This window comes from Gracilinanus agilis, chromosome 5 (genome assembly GCF_016433145.1).
Source record: "Gracilinanus agilis isolate LMUSP501 chromosome 5, AgileGrace, whole genome shotgun sequence".
Taxonomy (NCBI): Eukaryota; Metazoa; Chordata; class Mammalia; order Didelphimorphia; family Didelphidae; genus Gracilinanus; species Gracilinanus agilis.
This window is the reverse complement of record NC_058134.1, coordinates 202,540,860-202,561,560: the sequence shown is the minus strand read 5'-3', so window position 1 is coordinate 202,561,560 and position 20,701 is coordinate 202,540,860. Positions and strand designations below refer to the sequence as shown.

General features: G+C 38.3%; 1 protein-coding gene and 2 pseudogenes across 2 annotated transcripts; 1 reads left to right on the top strand and 2 right to left on the bottom strand.

Moving 5' to 3' along the window:
* Positions 1-7,551: 7,551 nt before the first annotated feature.
* LOC123249428 (C-type lectin domain family 2 member B-like) lies at positions 7,552-13,526 on the bottom strand. 2 transcript variants are annotated; one of them, XM_044678452.1, is made up of 5 exons: positions 13,008-13,526; positions 12,664-12,753; positions 11,182-11,378; positions 10,624-10,730; positions 7,552-8,488 (listed from the first exon to the last, which is right to left on the bottom strand). In XM_044678452.1, exons 1-5 carry the CDS (start codon positions 13,267-13,269, stop codon positions 8,377-8,379), a joined length of 768 nt encoding a protein of 255 aa, XP_044534387.1. In that variant the 5' UTR covers positions 13,270-13,526; the 3' UTR covers positions 7,552-8,376. The 2 variants fall into 2 exon arrangements, with proteins under 2 accessions (XP_044534387.1, XP_044534388.1); XM_044678453.1 differs by lacking the exon at positions 12,664-12,753.
* Positions 13,527-16,551: 3,025 nt separating this feature from the next.
* On the bottom strand, positions 16,552-16,765 carry LOC123248494 (annotated as a pseudogene).
* Positions 16,766-19,225: 2,460 nt separating this feature from the next.
* LOC123250451 lies at positions 19,226-20,484 on the top strand (annotated as a pseudogene).
* Positions 20,485-20,701: the final 217 nt, after the last annotated feature.

Sequence of the window (20,701 nt, the reverse complement as noted above, 5' to 3'; positions counted from 1 at the left end):
CAAAGAAAGTTTCCCATCAGAAGTTCACTAATATAATAAAAAAAATTAAATTATAAGCTGATTCTTTGAAAATGTGAAGCTGAAGTAGTTTTAGGATGAGAAAAAATAATAAGAGTAGCTAAACTGATGCCAGAGATGAGAGACAGAAAAGAAGATGAGTGCTAAAAATATTAAAGGCAATGAATGGTGGGTTAGGTATAATAAGTCTTTTATCTAAGCCTATAACTAACATGCAGAAGGGAACATGATTTCAGTGCAAATCCTTCCTCTGGTACTACCTATGCGACCTTGGGAAAACCACTTAAACTCTCTTGGCTTCAGGTTCCTCATCTGTAAAAAATGAGGAGGTTGGGCAAGATGGATTCTGAGATTCCTTTCCATTCTAAGTCTATGTATAATCCTATAGTTGAGCTCTTTCCCCCCATATTAGGATCTTTTTTGCAATAGAAGTTTATCCTCCCAACCTTATAAAATCTAAATTAACATTTCTATGTAGAATCCATTGGGAAAGAGCTATCAACAATTTTCATTGATGGATCTGAGATCCTTATTTGCAAGGCCAAACCAAGATCATCCTCTTAATACTGGTCAGGTAGTTTAGAGGCAGAACTCTGAAAAAACTCATGTTCATTAGAAACTATCCTACATACCTGTGTGGTTTGAATTACTTTTTGCTTTCTTTTGCGTTCACCCCTAAAACTAACTAAAAAGTTCTCCCTCTATTTCTCTATTGTAAGTTTATAAAGTTATACCTAGGCTTAATGATCCTCTGTTATCCATGGGATCACAGATAAGATCCTTTGTATCTCCATTGTTAACCAACCCCAAGTAGATCATGAAATACTTCAAACTCATATTTTCATTTCCTCCAACCAATTATAATATCCCATGATTCCCAAGTGTAGTTCTTGAAGGACAGATAACAGTTACCCAAAAATTAAGACCCTATAATCTCCCCCAAAAGAGAGAATTATTAGATCAAAAAACGAGATTTTTTTCTATACAAAAAAGGTTAGCCAGGAGCCCATCTTTGGGAGCTGCCACATTGCCATTTCAATATAGATTTGAAAGAATATAGCAACCTTTTCCCAACCTAGTACCTCTGAGACATTGTTTAATTTTAATTAATAAATATCCTTTAGTAAATCTCATTTGGACATGCAAGTCACGTTTGTGTGCACGTGCATATTTCTTTTACCCTTTGCTAAAAGTTAATGCTAATTTAGCAACATTTAAGGAGACCTTTGCTACCAAATGGAAGGGCAAATGTAGCTTTCTAGCACAACCTTAAAGGCAAATTGTATAGGTGATGAGTAAGAAAGACCTTGGCCAAGTCTTTTTCTTCTCTTAGACAGTTTTTTAAAAGTGCTGGTGAGGGGGCAGCTAGGTGGCTCAGTGGACTGAGAGCCAGTCCCAGAGATGGGAGGTCCTGGCCTCCCTTCAAATCTGGCCTCAGACACTTCCTAGCTGATTGACCCTGGGCAAGTCACTTGACCCCAATTGCCTAGCCCTTACCACTCTTCTGCCTTGGAACCAATACACAGTATTGATTCCTAGATGGAAGGAGAGAGTTTAAAAAAAAAAAAAGTGCTGGTGATACAAAGAAAGGCAAAAAAAAAAAAAAAGAAAAAAGAAAAAACCAACGAAAAAACAGTCCTTGTGCTGAGGAGTTTATAGTGTAATGGAGACAACATGAAAACAGTTAAATAACAGAATAACAGAAAGGTATATATATATATATTTACATATATATAGGATAAATTAGAAAGAATTAACAGAGGGAAGGCATTAGTATTAAGTGGGAAGTTATAAAAAGTTTCTTGTAGAAGGTGAGATTTTTTTAGCTGAGATTTCAAGGATGCCAAGAAGTAGGAAGAGAGTTCCAAGCATTGCAGGATGGGGCCAGTAAAAATGCCCAATGTCAGGAGAAAGAGTGTCAGGTTTGCGGAATAGCAAGGAGGTCGCTATCCATGGTTCATAGAGCCTGGAAGGAACCAGAGTGTAAGAAGACTGGAAAATTAGGAGTGGGTCAGATTATGAAATGTTTTAAAAGCCAGAGAATTTTATATTTGAACCTGGAGGTGATAGAGAACCACTAGAATTTATTGAGTTTTGTGTGTACTTAGGGTGTGTGTGTGTGTGTGTGTGTGTGTGGTGATCAGACTAGTGATTTAGGGATGTCACTTTGACAGCTGATTGGAGCATCGACTGGAGTGAAGAGAGCCATGAAACAGGGAGGCCAAATCAGTATACTATTGCAATAGTCCAAGCATAAGGTAATAAAGACCTGCACTGGGATAGTGAGAGCATCAAGAGAGAAGAGGGCATAGAAAAAATCTTATGAAGGATACAGAGGACTTAACAATTGATTGGGCAAGGGGATGAGAAAGGATGAGGAGGGAAAAATAACACCTAGGTTGTGTGCCTGAATTAATGAGGGGATAGTGGTTTCATCAATAGTAATAGGAAAGTTAGAAAGAAAAGATGATTTCAGGAAAGATGGTGAATCCAGTTTTAGAAATGTTGAATTTGTCCATGGGATATCCAATATGATATGACCAATAGGCATTTGGAAACTTAAGAATGGAGCTCAAAAGAACAGTTAAGGCTGAATAAACAGGGCTAAGAATCATCTGCATAGAGATAATAATTGAATCCATGGAAGCTAATGAGGCCACCAAGTGAAATAGTACAGATGAAAAAGAGAAGAAGGCCTAGACAGAGCTTTGGAGACACTCATAGTTAGCAGGTGTGACCTGGATGAAAAGACTGAGCAAAGGAGATTAAAGAGTAATCAAATAGATAGGGGGAAAACCAGAAGAAGCAGGTCATGGTGAGAACAAAGAACAGAATTTGGGAATGCAAAACAACAGACTGTGGTCAGGTATAGGAATTATAGAGTTCATGAACATGGAGGTGGAACACTTATGGGTGACAGCAAGATTAAGGGTCTGACCATCTATGTGTGTAGCTGATGTGCAATGGAGGAAAAGGTCATGGAAAATGAATAATTTGAGGGAAGGACTAATTGTATGTTGATGTCTCCTAGTATGAAAGTTGGAGCTGAGGAGCAGAGAAAGACTGTAAGTGAGGGAAGAAAAAAAGGAAAGAAGGAAGGGAGGGAGGGAGGGAGGAAGTGGGGAGGAATGGAGAGTGACCAGAAGTTATTACTTTTCATTGTGCCCACCAGTATTCCAGTATCAGTGGGACAACTGTGGTTTCCATTTTCTCAACATTCTAGCTGCATCTTTGTTAGGTTTTTTCATTAGCTAAAGACAGAATGAACTAATATACTCGACTCTATAAGAAACCCAGAAAGGAAATTACAACAGTGCTTGGGGAGGGCTTTTTGAGTATAGTTATAAAAGGGGAAAAAGCACTTCCAGCAATCAAGAGCTGTGACTTACCCTTTTGTCATATGTACTATCTAAGCTTCCATAATTTTCCTTTGAATTTTATATGTGTTTGTGAGAGAGAGTATTTCATAGAATTCTGAGGGGAAGTTCTATACCAACTACTCTTATTGTTCCACCTTAGTCACCTCCTTTCTTTTTTTTTCTTTTTTTCTTTAGAATATTTTTCCATGGTTGCATGATTCATGATCCTTCCCCCCCCCTTTTCTTCTACCTCCTGAATCCAACAAGCAGTTCCACTGGATTATACATGTATCATTGTTCAAAACCTATTTCTGTGATATTCATACCTGCAGTAGAACTAGCATTTAACATCAAAACCCTAATCACATCCCTATTGCACAATGTGATCTATCACATATTTTTCTAATGCATTTCAATTTCCACAGTTCTTTCTCTGGATGTGGACAGCATTCTTTCTCCTAAGTTCCTCTGGATTTTCCTGGGTCATTGCATTGCTGCTTGTAGAAAAGTCCATTACATTCAATTGTACCACAGTGTATCTGTCTCTGTGTATAAGGTTCTCCTGGTTCTGCTCCTTTCACTCTGCATCAATTCCTGAAGGTCATTCTAGTTCACATGGAATTCCTCCAATTCTTTATTCCTCTGAGCACAATAGTATTCCATCACCAACAGATACCACAATTTATTAAGCCATTCCCCAATCGATGGACACTCTCTCCTTTTCCAATTTTTTGCCATCACAAAGAGCGTAGCTATAAATATTTTTGTACAAGTCTTTTTCCTTATTATCTCTTTGGGATACAAACCAAGTAGTGGTATGGCTGGATCAAAGGGCAGGCAGTCTTTTAAAGGCTTTTGGGCATAGTTCCAAATTGCCTTCCAGAATGGCTGGACCAATTCACAACTCCACCAGCAGTGTATTAGAGTCACCTCCTTTCTAAGACTACTTAAGTGATTCTCAGCTGTTAATATTGGTTGGAGCTTAAGCCAATGGCATTGACATTTACCTCTAATTCTTCAGGGGTATCCCTTGAACTCTGAGAAGGAGATGTAGCCAGCATAGGTCTCAATTAGTTAGAGTGGGAGTTGGGATGAGGATCATCAGAACTTATATTGGCTATAGTAGAAATGGATAGGAGAAACACCATCTCATTTTAAGTACTTTGAACCCATAAAGCCTTCATTCTATAATTGCTGCACTGAGTATACCTAATTGACCATTACCCCCAAATCCTAATTGTTTTTGCCTCAAAATGAAAATGTTTTGTTCCCAGAAGCTAGTGTTTTAATCAATATTTCTTCTAACACAATCCATTAGAGAAGTTCTTCTCTATTAAATAAGACTGGAATTAACTAGTACCTTTAGGCAGCTGTTCTTTTATAGTCTTGGGTACATAGCTCTTCCCTCTTTATATGGAGTCACAAACTCTGACAGCTAAGTAGAAAAAGACTTTAGTCCTACTCTCCAGTTTGCTACTTATTACATATTCAATTTTTGTCAAATGACTGATATTGTTGGTTTTTATTTTATAGATGGGGATGAACCATAGTATCCCCATCTATAAAATAAAAACAACAAAAATCAATCATTCGGTGGTGCTGATCATATAAGATAATGACATATTGTTACCTTTAAAGTATAGAATATATCTTTAAGTAAAAATTGTTGCTAATCATCTTTTATAATAAGCATTTGCTGACTCCACCACCAACTTGACTGTTGTAAGTTTCTTGAGGGCAGATATCTCTGTATCCCCTGTGCACTGCATAGTTCCCATCTCAAAGTAAGTATTCAGTATATTTGGTTTTGATTATGATTATGTACATGTACTGTTACACTAACATTCAGAATTATCTTGAATTGTTAATGTCTATTTTTATTGTACAAATTTTAAAGCAGAACCATTATATATATATATATGCACTTCTATATATATTTAGTCTCTCATCTGTGCTCCCCACCTTCCTCATTTTAATAACTTCTATCCAGTATGACTGCTGAATGTCTACTTTAATCCCTAAATCTCATAATTTTTTCAGTATCATATTTCTTGTCCCATTGCCACTTTTTAGTCAATGTTGTGATGACTATTAGCCTGTGTATGCACCATTAATTGGTTCTATGAAAACACAATGTTGAAACATTATAAATAACCCATCAGCTAAAAGACACTTAAGCAGTATTAGGTGAGGTTCGACATGAAGCCACAATGACATGAAACAGTGGTGGACAATGTCTGAATCATAGTTAGCGCTTTAAGGGCTAAATTCTTTCTTTGAGTGGCTGCTCTTGTAATGTACACACAAAGGTAATGGTAAGTTGGTTGTACATTTTGAATGAGTATTGATTCTACTTTTTATACAGCTTATATATACTTTGTTATTTATACACTATCTCCCTCAGTACAATGAGAGCCCCTTGAGGATAGGCTATTTTTAAATTTCTTTGTATCCCTAATCAATACAGGGCATATAGCAAGCACTTTTTACATGCCTATCAATTGGCTAAATAAAGAAATATCACAAATTGTTTCTTAAGAATAAATTCTTGGGGGCAGCTGGGTAGCTCAGTGGATTGAGAGCCAGGCCTAGAGACAGGAGGTCCTAGGTTCAAATCCGGCCTCAGACACTTCCCAGCTGTGTGACCCTGGGCAAGTCACTTGACCCCCATTGCCTACCCTTACCAATCTTCCACCTATAAGTCAATGCACAGAAGTTAAGGGTTTAAAATTAAAAAAAAAATTAAAAAAAAGAATAAATTCTTTCTCAAAATAGTTAAAACTATGTAGTTATCCAATAAATACCAGAATTTTCTAGCTCTAGGACCTTATGATTTTTAGTATTTATAGTCTCTGATACACATATGCATGCATTTTTGTTAAATAAATCATCTGTTCCTAGGACCTTTGCTGTTTTAAGATGTTTAGAAAAGACTTGTCATCTAATCTACCTTAGCTTATTCTTTTAGAACTACTTATTTTATTGATTTGATTTGTTCTCTTCCAACTAGAAAGGCTTCTTTTGGGGGTGATTTATTGAGATATCAGTAGGAAGGTAAGGTATTTTTTTGTATCTTTCTAAGGTATTTTTTTGTATCTTTCTCTCCCTCTCTCTTTTTTTTTTCCATGGGTAGGAAGAGCCTACCATGCTTCAGCTATTCTCATCAGAACATGAGCATTCTGTTACTTAAGGAAAACATAAAACTTGATTTGTGTTGATAACCCTGTAAATCACAGTTTATAGCAGTGATGGCAAATCTTTTAGAGATGGAGTGCTGTGCCCTTCCCCTTTACCAAGTGTCATGTCCTACCCCATCAGAGACTGAGTGCCAAGCCCTACCCCCCCCCAGCCCCGTCCCCCTTACCCTAGACAGGGGAGAGAGGAAGCACTCCCATTGGGCTGCTGGGCAGAGAGGTGGATGATGAGAGAAATGTCCTCAGCTCAGGTGAAGAGGGGGAGGGGAGTGACCTGAGAGCTCTATTCCCCTCCTGTTCTGCTGCCTGTGAGCTGCCCACCTTCCTCACTGTACGCTTCCATTGGGCTGCTGGGCAGAGGGGTGGGGGACGTGAAAAAAATGTCAACAAGCACTATGGAGAGGGGGAGGGGATCAGCTCCTCCCATGTCCCTTTGCCTTGCTAGTAATGAACTCTTGGAGGGGGGCAGCGCTTGTGCTCACAGAGTGCTCTGCATGCCATCTTTGGCACTTGTGCCATAGCTTCACCATTACTGGCTTATAGATTGCTTTTTATACCTTCTAGCGCAGAAAGTACTTAAACTTTTTTGTGTCATGGATCCCTTTGTAAGTCTATAATACCATCTCAGGATAATTTTTTCAGATGCATAAAATAAAATGCATGGAACAGCAAAAGAAATAAATTGTACTGAAATACAGTTAGAGAGAGAGAGAGAGAGAGAGAGAGAGAGAGAGAGAGAGAGAGAGAGAGAGAGAGAGAGAATTTAAGTGTGCAGATCCCAGGTCCTAGAAGAATGGAATAGTTTGCCTATAAAAGTAGTTTGTCTTTTAGATATGGTTTTAACACATAGATTGAGATTTCATGAAACTAGCTAGGGGAGTGGTTTAAGATATAGGGAGAAAGACGGCTTTTTAACATTTCAGGACTCACTAGAGAATTTTATTATAATTTTCATGATTGGGTTGTGGGTGTGGGGGAACATGATTGCCCCTCTTTCATGAAACAATGAAGAAAATTAAGCAAATGAACAATTCCAGAAAGATACAAAATAAGGCATTTATTGTTTTTAAAAGAAAAGAATGTGTAAATAAAAGCAGTAAAATTGAAACACAATTACTTTAGGGAGTTAAGACACTGGCAGGGCAATAATGTTGAGGAGATTCATGCTTCAGAGAGGGGTTAAACCAGATCACCTCTAATGGTTTTTCCCCCTTCAAAGATTCTGTTTAAACTTTGACCAGAGGGAGTTGGCCTTTTCACTATCTGATTAGTCTAATTAGGTTCTTCACTGGGCCAGATGATATTAACTAGTCACATCTGGCCCATCCTGAAGTTTTGGAATGTAATAAAATGGTTCAGATAGAGCTTTTCCACATGCTGCCCCATCCTAGTTATAGATGTCACCTCATTATGCTTATAAACGGCCTTATTACTGGCTTATAGGACTTAACTATTAATCTTTGGAAACAGGATGAAGCATTTCACAGAGTGTCTATAATGACACTTGACTTAGCCTTCTTGGACAGGCTGTGTACTCCCATAACCATTCATCACTCCCTCCTCCTATCCATTTTCTTGTCTCTAATACAAGCCACAAGTGAGAGCAAGAGACACAGCTCTGAGATTCCTCTGCCCCTTTTCATCACCACACATGGTACTGTATAAAAAAATAACAGGAAACCCCAAATTTCTCACATATATATTTACATCATAAAGTGTTTGAGAAGAAGGGAAGTGTCTATTGTATATACCTTTGCGTGCACCAGAAAAAACCTAAATTTCCTTTCAATGGATGCCACTCTTTCTTAGAAACATTTTTCTGCTTTGCTGCACATATAGTTTCTTTGAGACGCACAACTATCAGTAGAAATGCCTTTAGGGGATAAATGGGCACAACCAGTTCCTTCAATCCATATCCTGGAACAGAAAGGAGAGGGAAGTTATTTAATGGCTTGGCTCCAACAACAAGGAGGAGGATGGAGTTCATCCTCAGAATCTCTAACAGTATACAGTAAAGTGATAGGATATTCAATTGGTTATTGCGGGATCAGGATAAACATTGAGAAGGCAGGATGGCTGAGTAAGATAGACTGGCTGACTTTCTCTTCCCTCCTCCTCTCCCCCAGCCTTAGACTCTACTCAGTGATTATGATTCAAAATCCCACCTAGGGGATCATCTTAGCCCACAGGTCTCTTAAATTCCCATGAAAACAAAAAGAGAATATCTATGAAATGATAAAGCTTTAAGGTTATTAGTCTGAATCCCTGCTTTGTCACTAGACATAGAGCTGTGTGGAAAATTATTTAATCTCTCTGAAATCTCTTTCTTCACATCTGAAAACTGGTGTTAGTGATATCTATCTTAAAGAACTACAGTGAGGATAAAATAAGGGAATGTGTGTGAAATACTTTGTGATCACAAAATGTTAAATCAAATATTATATGTTAAATATATTCAAGAAAAGGTTTTAATGTCCCAAGGTGGCAAACCACTATGGGCCATGAAGCAGTTACTGATGAGTTATATACCCAGAATTACCCTAGAGATCCAGAGAGCTCCTCACAGAATACAAAGTTCAGGGAAATCAGGACCTGTTCAGAACCTTCTCTATATGACATAAAAAACCAGGGTGTCAGGCCATGTCAGTTAAGGATCAGTCTCCATAAGCAGCAGTTCTCCAACCTATCCCTGAATAACTACCTACCAGTATTTCTATCATCATTTAAACCATCACTATTTTTCACTTTCCTGAATCGAAATCACCTATCCAACAAGGGTTTTCTGTAAAGTTAACCTTTGTAGAGGAAATTCTGCTTTGCTATTTTCCCAGTTTTTGTTTATAAAATGGTATATATTGTTTCCAGTGGTACCATAGAGAGAATTGAGAAAGATTCAATGAGGAAGAAGTAAAAACAACAATGAATCTGTCAGAAAAATGCTTTTGTAATATTTTTGAACATTGTAGAGGCATACAACATTTCTCCAGTCCTGTTTTTGCTGGTTAGCCATGGAAAATACTATCCATGTAGGTGATAATTCCCTCCATTCTTTCTCATTCATCTGTTTATTTTTCTCTTTTGGCAAATTATATACACCTATTCTAGTTAGTTATTAGGGTTCCAAAATCTTATGATAGATGCCTGTATCATAATAGACTTGTCAGAAATTCCTTGAACTTTAGGTTCAATGAATTAATGCTTCAGCTTACTAAGTCTGTATATTAAAATTTGGTAACACAAATTTACTTTAAAACAAAACATACCAGGAATATTAATTACTTTGTATTTATTCAATGATAACTTTATAACTCCCTCTTGCACAAACTAGTGTGAATTCCTTGATATTAGGAATTTATCCTTTATTATTGGTCACCCTTCAAACCCTAAGTGCCTTAGAGTAATGCTGAGTTTAACTAGAAATTAAGAAAGGTTTCCTGTTTAAAAATACCAATGAAACAAAATGGAAACCTGACAAACTAAAATTTCTTTGGAATGGCAAATGTTCGTAGAAAGATTTAGTATTAAAAAATGGTTTATTTGATTTAAGGATCCTGATCAAATTTATGTTGTTTCCTTGGATTTTTTTCTTTAATTTAAGCTTTCAGATCAAGAATAGGTTAAAAGAGGGAAATAAGGAAAATTCACAATAGATCCAATGGTCTGATTGGGGCGGGGAAAGATATATCTCTACTAAGGGAATTCTATCCCCCACTATTCTCTAATCCTAATTATCAAAATGGACACATTTTCTTTAAAAATAGGAGCAGGGACAAAACATTCTAATAGCCCAAATTATAAATATTTGATGAGGAAAAGGTGAATGTAATAATTAGCCTCATGTACTCTTGAAACACTGTCATGGACCTATAATTTAGTCATCAGAGGAGCTGCCAGTGTAAAATGCCCTCCACTAATATAGCCCATAAACCTTATGTAACTGATTGTCTTACAAAATGTACCCTTCTAGATTGGTAACCAGTGGGTTGATGATAAAGGTATAGGGCATTTCTCTTATCAGCTCTGGATAAATGAATAGATATCTCAGGACTCACCATTTGGAGACTGAAGTTCCATTTTCCCATGTCCAGAATGAGACTCCATTTTCATTTATTAGTCCAAACCAGTAGGGAGAAGAGCCAATACGTTTCATCAGGAATTCCTTTCACAAAGCATAGCTGTCTGTAACATTTCATTCTCCAGCCACCATCCCTCCCACCTTCAATCCTCTTTCTAGGTTCTGTCCTCTCTCTGAACACAGATTGCATCAGATCACTAACTTTCAACTTTGCCTAGAATTCCTGTGCTAAGATCTCATTATGTTGTGCAGTATACTGGTGGTAGGCACAAGATCTCCTAGTTAGTCTCTTCATCATGGTGATTCATGTGGGAAAAGGAAGGAGTTGATGCAAAGAGATCAAGCCAACTCCCAGGGATGTGTAGAGACCTGTTTCCCCATTTGTAAAATAAGAGAATTGGATTATACCATCTCTTTGGTCCTTTAAGTGCTAATGCTCTATGAATCTATGTCTCACCATCATAATGGGGAGACTGGAGATGAACTGATAAGATGAATGTCCAACTATTGCAGTATTATAGAGAAGATTTCTTACCATTTCCTTTATTGTGCTGAATGTAGCCAAAGATGCACCAAGAGACCTACACGTTTTCTGGCTGGCATTCCAGGTCTTTTGATCCAATGATAGGTAGTAGCATTTATAAAAGACTCTGAGCCAATCTTTTGGACACATAGTTGATTCATCTGAGCATGGCTCTTCTCCTAGTTTCATATCCCTTCTTTTTTGTTCCACTGGAATTGAGACAGAGATACAATTAGGCCAATGTGGGGTTAGGTTGCTCCTCAGGCAGAGCTCAAGAATCTCCACTGCACTTTGGTAATGGTGAGATCTGCATTTCCGGTCCCCTTTCATTTTATTCAGTTTAACTTAAACATTAAAACAGAATCTGAAAGACTTTAGTTCAGGTCCTGAAATAAATTGGTACTAGAGGAAGTGTACAGAAAAAGGAATAAACTGTGATTTCATTAGGAGAGGGAACTCCCAGGTGAGAAAACTTCATCTTCCAATGAAGACTGGCACCTCTTGTGCAACTTTTAGTTTTAGATAACTGTGCAAAACCCTGAAGGATTGTGACTCGATAGCCAGTGTGTGTCAGAAGTAGAATTTAAACCTATTTCTTCCTGACTTTGAGGCTAGCTCTATATCCACTATATGGCACTGCCTCTCAAGCTGCAGCATATTGTTTACTTTTTTTTTTTTGATGAGGAGAGAATATAAGGATGTTTCAATCTGAAATTCCATTTATATAGGCAACTCCCAGTGAAAAATACCCCTTACCAAAGCAGTTAAGGGACTTGCTCTGAGCTAAACAGCCAATTTGTGTTAGAACTAAGATGTGAGCCCATATGTTCCTGACTCCAAGACCTGCTCTCTATCTAATACCCCTATATTTTCCTCTATACCAGTGGTTCTCAAAGTGTGTCCAGGGACCAATGAGGGGCCAAAACTCTTTCAAGGACTACATAAGGTAAAACTATTTAGAAAATAATACTAAGACATTTCACTTTGAGATAAAGCAAATATTAACAAATAGAATCTGCATAAACCAAAGCTCTTTGAGTAGTCCTCAATAATTTTTACAGTGTAAAAGGATCTTGAGACCAGAAAAGATTGAGAACTTCTGTGCTATACCATGCTGTCTTTCCATCGAGTTTAATGAACACTGAAAACAGCACCGAGCTCCCCTGGGTCTTTCATTTCCATTCACTGTTCCTCCACAAGCAACAACTACTAAAGGACAGGAAGTATGGGAAAATTAGTAATCCTTTGGTTAGTTGGTAAGTTTCTCAGAATCAATTACACTCCCTATATCTCTTCCATTCCCTATGGTGGTCACAGGTCTAATTTGAAAGGAAATTTAGTTCAAGGTACTCCCTTCTCTCTTGAAGTTCCCCTGGGAGAGTCCTTCCTGACCCTAGGCCTAATGTGTCCAAAGACTGAGAGGATAAGAACTATGATCTCACAGCCTGGGACAGAATGGAGAATAAAAGAAGTTTAAGGGAAAGCATCACTTACCTTGCTTACTAAGGCTGACCATAAACACTAAGACTACAATTATGCCACCTCCAACCAGAGTTGAAAAAATCAGTTTCTTGGATATTCCACCTAAGGAGAAAGCATGCTAATGTACACTTCCTGAAATTCCTCCAGAGAACAGGCTTAATGCAACAATTTCATCTCCAATAACAGAGAGGCATGTTAATTCCTCAGACCCTTTTTTCTCTATAGGCACTCTTTTCTTTCCCCCACCCCTAACCCATTTCTGCCAAGATTTGATTCCTACAGTCCAGGGGTCAGGGTGTCCATAGAAAGGCAGGTAGTTACAGCCCCAGGGATCCAGGGGCAGGATTCCCCTTTACCTGATCCCTCTGTCACCTTCTCTTGCCCTTCCATGTTCTCTCCTTCCTGGTAGTAGTCTTCTTCATTGCCTTTGTCCTCCTGGTCGTATTCGCCCTCTTCTTTCTCCTCGCCTTCGTCTTCCTCTTCAGCGTCATAGTTGCTGTCATTTTCTTCCTCCTGGTCTTCCTCTTCCTCCTTTTTCTCCTCCTCCTCCTTCTTCATCTGCTTCTTCCCCTTTTGGACTTTCATTCTCTTTTTTCCTTTCCCTATTTCTTGTTCCATTTTCCTGTCTCATCTGCCGCAGTCAGTCTAGGCACTGCTGGGGTTGGGGTGCTGTCTCCGGATCAAGCCAAAGGTTACGATTTACTGCAGGAATACCCGGGTACCAGAGGAGTATGCCCAGAGAGAGGCAGGAAGAGAAACGAAGCCCCGAAAAGCTTTAAGATGCCACCGACGGTCAGCAGCCCTCAAAAAGTGGCGCACTACATTAGTATCCCCTTCTCGGCCATGGCTGACCTTGGTCCATTGCTGCCTCCCGGGCCCAGATCCCTGTCTCTTAAGTGCCTCGTTCTCCCGGCCTTTTAAATGTCCATAACACAACAACGGCAGGCGGAGAACCACCCAGTAACTCACGTGACAAAGACTCCAGCCACTGACCTTGGCTGATTGAGGAGAGCGCACGCAGATGGCACAGCAGCGGCTCTCGCTACCCGCTTCCTGCTTGCCACATCACTTAACTCCGTCTTCTCCCCCAACCTGCACGCCCTCCTCATTCTCCGCTTATAACTATCTCTCAGACTTATTCTCTGGGGGGTTGGGGGGGTGGGGGTGGGAGTAGGAGTGGGGGGAATACCATTACTGGGCACGGAAGGGTGGTTTAGCTTTGGATTTCTTTTCACCTGCCCAGAGGACACTCCCAAAAGCATGGGAGGCACAACGGAAATTACCCAAGATGGGCTGGATTGAAAACCCTTGGGCTTCACAGGGGAAAAACCCTTCAAGTTCCTGATTCCCAAGCAGCACCTTGCTCGGTCCTAAGCTCCTAAGCCAACTCTACATGACTGCTCTCTCTTGTTTTCCTGGTAGGCAAGGTTGTGCGCCCCTATTCTGCTCCATCTGCCGCCCACCATTTTAACAAGGGCCCCAGATGCACCGAGACCTAAATACAGAATAGTAAACAACAAACAAACAAAAAACAAAGAAGCTAAATAAAGGCACATATCTTGAGAGAATTTTAGGACACTTAACATAGAAGACCCCCAGGAGAAGAAAAGGAAGGAAGGAAGGAAGGAAGGAAGGAAGGAAGGAAGGAAGGAAGGAAGACTATTAGCATAACATGACACTAGACTCTTGAAGGAGATAAAATATTTTGATGTCAAAGAACTTGTCCTCAAGGAACTTTTAGTCTAGTATGAGAGACACAAACATAGAGTGCTATAATATACAGTATTACATAATAAGAAAAGTTCTAAACCAGATGTTTTTTCAGGGGAGGATTGTTGCTAACTTAGGTGATAAAGAAAGCTTCCTGGAGAAGGTAGCATTTGAACTGGGTTTCAACAAGTGAAGGTGAGTAATAAAAATATAAACTTCTTAAAAACCAGAACTCTACATTTTAGTCTTCGTATCTCCATTCCAAACTACAGTAGGTGCTTTCCCCTACCTCAGTAATATTTTGTATTATTCCCAATTAAGTGTAGAAACAATTTTAAACATTTTTTTCTGGCATTTTACAATCCAAATTCTCTTCCTCCCTCCCCAAGGTGGCGAGCAATATCTGCTTTACTTGTGCTATCAGGCAATATATATTTCCATATTTATCATCTTGTGAAAGTCACATACTGCACATATAAGGTAAAAAACTAATGAAAGAAATAAACTTAGAAGTGGTATGCATTTGTATTCAGACCTTACCAGTTACTTCTGTGGTGATGGACAACCTTTTCAATATGTGCCCTTTGGAGTTGTCTTGACATTGCTGATAGTTAAGTTATTCTCAGTTGATCATCATACACTATTTTTTTTATTTCATAGCTTTATTCCATATATATATACATATATATATATATATACATATATATACACACACATATATAACAATACAATAAACTATCTGGTGGTACAGAAAATTTCTCCTACAATCACAAAATGTTCACTTAAAAGTTCATTTCCAGGGGGCAGCTGGGTAGCTCAGTGGAGTGAGAGTCAGGCCTAGAGACAGGAGGTCCTAGGTTCAAACCCGGCCTCAGCCACTTCCCAGCTGTGTGACCCTGGGCAAGTCACTTGACCCCCATTGCCCACCCTTACCAATCTTCCACCTATGAGACAATACACCGAAGTACAAGGGTTAAAAAAGAAAAAAAAAAACTAAAAAAAAAAAAGTTCATTTCCAGGAAAAATGGCTCCCTCTACTTCTAGATCATCCTTCAGCTTATCTTGACTTTGTTTTTGTTTTTGTTTTTTAATTCAAGAGCAATTTGATGAGTCAGTCATCTGGGTGTCCAATCTCTGTCCCTCACTTCTTGATAAAAAGAAAGGGATGTCATGATGAAAATGTTTGGTATTTTCCATTTCACCTATAATCTATTATAAAAGTGTTATTCTGCAAGCATTTAGTTAAGAAAAAAAGGTAAACAAGAAACCTCACAATTTTTCTTAAAAAAATCCAAGCTTACAATAAGGGCATTTATCAGTCAGTATGCAAGGATTCACAATGGCCACTTGCTTTTTCTTCTAATTGACAAATACTTTTTAAAGTCAGTAGCACAAGTAAATAGCGAGTGGGTTTTAAAACCCCCTCATGTTCTTACAGTAAGCATTTTTGATATAACTAAAGACTGAAGTGTTACACCACATGAAATTCCAATCAGTGAATGCAATGCATCTTTATAGGTTATTTTCTGCCCTTGTTATTTGAGAGGAATTGAGATGCTACTGTCACTATCCAAATCCTGAAGTGTATTATTAAAGTGGCAATAGTTACAATTATTCAATTTCAGCTCCTTTCTGGGGTTTTTTACAGTAGATTCTTAGGTATAGTTCTCAATCATGGAAACATAGCAATGACATAAATACAAAATGCTCAATTTTTTTTTGGCTGCTTTAAAAACATGGTCAACATTCCATTTATTTGTTATTAGTACAACAGTAATTTTGTGCTAAGAATTACAAATTGTTGTGCTTCAGATCACAAAGAGTGATAACAGTTGAAAAGTTAATACATTTCTTAAAAAAAACAACTCTTACCAATTTGTTATTAAACAAACTACTACAAAAGGAATGACAAATGACTTGACAAAAAATGCACTAAAAATTTTGAAAATTTTAGCCAAGAGTAGTCAGAATTTCAGTTTACTAATATTTACACATTTTATGTCATATAGTTGAAGCTACCACATACAAGAAATCCAAAAATAAATCACCTTGAAACCTAACTAAACTGCATATTCTAGGAATACAAGCTTTATAATAAAAAAAAATGTCTGCACACAGTAGTTAGTTGAGAAAATCTGTTCCTTGTGAAAAACATTTTCAAGAGTTCACTCTAAATGATTAACAAAATCTTTAACTATTATGTGTAGTTGGTATTTTGTTTTCCCCTTCTATTTCTTCCACCCCTGCTTGGGTCATAAGGTCAGCAATGTTTTTCTCCAGATCATCAGTGCGACTGCTCATATCATCAATTCGGCCAATTATCTGGTCTGACATGGTCTGCAATTTGTCCTGCATCTGCTGGAGAAGTCAGGTCCTGTACAGTTTTGGGGTCTGTCTCCGCCATTGCTCCGGCTCTGGACTTCAGTTGGTTTCCCAACTTGTCTCTCCATCATACACTATTGTTGTTAACGTGTTCAGTGTTCTGGTTCTGCTCACTGCACTTTACACCAGTTCATATAAGTCTTTCCAGGTTTTTCTGAAAGCATCCAGTTCATCATTTCTAACGGCACAATAATATTCCATTACAATCACCTACCACAACTTGTTCAGTCATTCCTCAGTTGATGGACATCCCTCAGTTTTCAATTCTTTTGCTGCTACAAAAAGAACTGCTATAAATATTTTTATACAAATAGGTACTTGCCCCTCTTTTTTATGTCTTTAGGATACAGACCTAATAGTGGTGTTCCTGAGTGAAAGGATATAGAGAGTTTTTGTAGCCCTATACTTTGGGAATGATTCCAAATTACTTTCCTGAATGGTTGTGTCAGTTCAGAACTTCCCCCAACCATGTTTTCCCACATTCCTTCCAACATTTCTCATTTTCCCATTTTTGTCACATTAGGCAATCTGATATGTGTGAAATGGTACCTCAGAGTTGTTTTAATTCGAATTTTTCCAATCAATAGTGATTTGAAACAATTTTTTCATATGACTATAAATAGTTTTAATTTCTTCATCTGAGAACTACCCATTCATAGGGTATTCAATAAATTGACCATTTATCAATTGGGGAATAATAGGTACTTAATAAAATTTTAGGTGAATTAATGAAGCGAGAAAACTACATGCCTAGAGAATAGTGTGGACAAAGGCAATGAGGACTGAGAACATAGTATGTGTTTAGGGGGCAAAAAGTAACTAAGAGTGGTTTACAAAATGTGTAAAGAGGGAACAATATGAGATAAGTAGTCCTGGATCATATATCATCTTGAATGCCAGGGAAAGGAGTTTAAACTTTACTTAGTAGACTATAAGAAATCATTGAAGATTTTTGAGCATAGCAAAGACATTACCTGTGTACATTAAAGAGTAGTTTAGCAGTGCTATAAAAAATAGATTATAAGTGAGGAGGTAGTTAGGTCACTCAGTGGCTAGAGAGCCAGGCTTAGAGATGGAAGGTCCTGGATTCAAATGTGGCCTCAAGCACTTCCTAGCTATGTGATTCTGAGCAAGTTACTCAACCCCCATTTCCTGCCCTTACCACTCTTCTGCCTTAGAACCCATATTTATTATTAATTCTAAGACAGAAGGTAAGTTTTTTCTTTTAAAGAAAAAGAAAAACAGCTTATAGAATGAAAGAATGGAGACAGAGAGACTTACTAGATCCTAATAATTTGGAGGTTATTTCGCAAGACAGGCTAGTCAGCCAATAAGCATTTATTAAGTACTTACTATGTGCCAGGAACACATGGGATATAAAGCCAAAATTGAAACAATCCCTACCCTCAAGGAGCTTATTGTCTAATAAGAGAAATTGTATTAGGTAAAGTATATGCATGATATATACAAAAATGAATGCAAAATGTTTATGGGAGGGAGGGAACTAGCAGCCAGAGGATCAAGAAGAGCTTCACAGAGAGGGGAAGCATTGATGCTGTCTTGAAGGAAACCCAGGATTCCTAGAGGCAGAGAGGAGGAAATGCATTTCAAACATTAGAAATAGCCTGTGTATAGTATGTGTATGAAAGGGGGTGTCATAGGTGCTGAATGTGAAGCAGGCCAGTATGGCTGGATGGCTCAGTGAGGGGAAGGGAATAATACATAAGAAAACCAGAAATATAAAAAAAGATCAGATTATAAATATCCTTAAATCACAAACAGAAGAGTAATATGAAAGCCTATCTATTCTAGAATGGTGGAAGTGGGAAAAGAATTTTAGAGATATTGGGATATGGAACTGCCAAGATTTGGCAACTGATTACATATGAGGACAGAGGAAGAGAGGTAAGGAAGGTCATGAAAATGCAAGATCAAATGGTACAAAAGGCAAAAGTAATGAATTAGGGAGACAGCAGGAAGAAGAGCATGAGCTTGGTTTTGAATTTGTTAAATTTGAGGTGGTAGAGGAACATCCAGATGGAGATATTATAGAGGCAATCAGGGATTTGAGTCTATGGTTCAGAAAATAAATTGGGACTGGAGATACAGACCTAGAAATAATCTAAATTGAAATGGTAGTTAAAACCATGGATATTAATTTGATTGCCAAGGGTGAGAGAATAGGGTCAGATGCTTGGGCAACTCTTATATTAAAAGGATGAAAAAGTGACAAAATAGACAGAGAAGGAGCAATTAGAAAGGTTGAAGTGCTCTGTGGTTGCTATGAGGGACACAATCCGTATTTTATTTCCAGAAGTGAGGTCTTCTGCCTCAGCCTCAGTGGCTGGGGGTCTGGGTGGGCAGTGCCCTTGCTGCTGGTCCTCGTGGGGCTGACTCCAGCACAGCATGACTTAATTATGTTTCATTGCTCTTAAGAGTTTGAAATAGGTGTCTCAGAGTATTGAATGATCTAGGGGAAAAAATGGAAGACATATAGATCATTGCATTCAAAATGACGAAAACTGAAGGAGAGCCTGTCCCTGGAGTTAGCCATCATATTTCTGTTAGTGAATTTTCTTGCTGCTGCTGTTATGGCATCCTGGCGAATCCCACCACCTCAAATTGTGTTTCTGTCACTATTGTCTGGCTCTATGGTGGATGTCCTCAAAGAAAACAGTGTCCAGAGTGCCAAGAGAAATGAAAAGTTTTTCCTAGAGTAAATATTCTGCTCAGAGATACTGTTGAAAAGTTATTTCCCGATGCCATCAAATTGAGATAAGAAGACATTCAGCAGATCAGTGATATAGTCCATAGTCTTGCAGTCTCACAAATAAGGGAATGATCAAATTTCTGTCATCCCAAATGCAGGATGAGCAAATCCTCAAAGAGGAGGAGGATTTTTTTTTGAGTACTGACAGCTTTAAGTGATGTAACAGTGGTTCTACTTGTATATCTCCGGAGCAGGAGAGGGTCAGAGCATGACCTACTTGATAACAAATCACAAAATGAACAGCTGAAGAAGTCATCTTCTGGTTAGAGCAACTGAGCCCTTGGGTTTCTCTTTATAGAGAAAGATTTTTATCTGAAAGAGTTAATGGCTCCATATAACAAAGAGAATAGTAGCCACAGAAAAACCAACATAACGGAACTCAAGTGTATCAAAACTTTAGGAGTAAAGCCCCTACAGAATCTTTGGCAATATAAGACTGGCAACCCAGGCAAGTCATTTTTCTTGTTGTATGCCCTGAAAAGCTCCCCAAGATTCAGTATATTGTACCTGTACTTGTTTGATTGTGTGGAAACCTCCTTACCTTTCATCCATACAATATGCCCTGTGCAAGAAAAAGAAGATATCATCTCAAAATTTCTTGACTTTAAAGAGCCTACTTAGAAGCAGTGGAGAGAATTCCTTGTCAAAAATACTCTTTCCTTCCATATCAGTTGATTGCTGAATTTGCCTGGGATTGGCTAGATGTGTACTCATGATTTCTTATTGTTGATGCCATGTTGCTTTCTGTTCTGGAATTATTTTCCATTTGGAGGATCTGGTCAAGGAATGAATTGAAAACTTTGCATATTGTGAACCCATTTTTGGAAAGTATCAATGCAGGGATTTTTGGGCCCATTATTCCTCAGTTTATTTGCAACTGTTTATTTTACTTGGCTCTATACTTAAACCCAATTATCAACTTTGATCTTTCCGTCAAAGAAGTCTGCCAACTAGAAACCCAAGTGTTGTGAATGATGCTTTCCAAGGTCTAAGTTAAGTCAGCCTTCAGCAGGTCTGAGCTTTGAAACTTCAAAAGTGATGGGGGCTATAGTGGGAGTGGGGAAGGGAGGGTCCACTTTTCTATAAATAGTCATAAAAGTAGCTGCTTTTTTAAAAAGTGCCCAGAGTTTTCTTGGCATGGGAAACAGGAACCATCAGTTCTCAACCAGTATTGGTTTATTCATATTG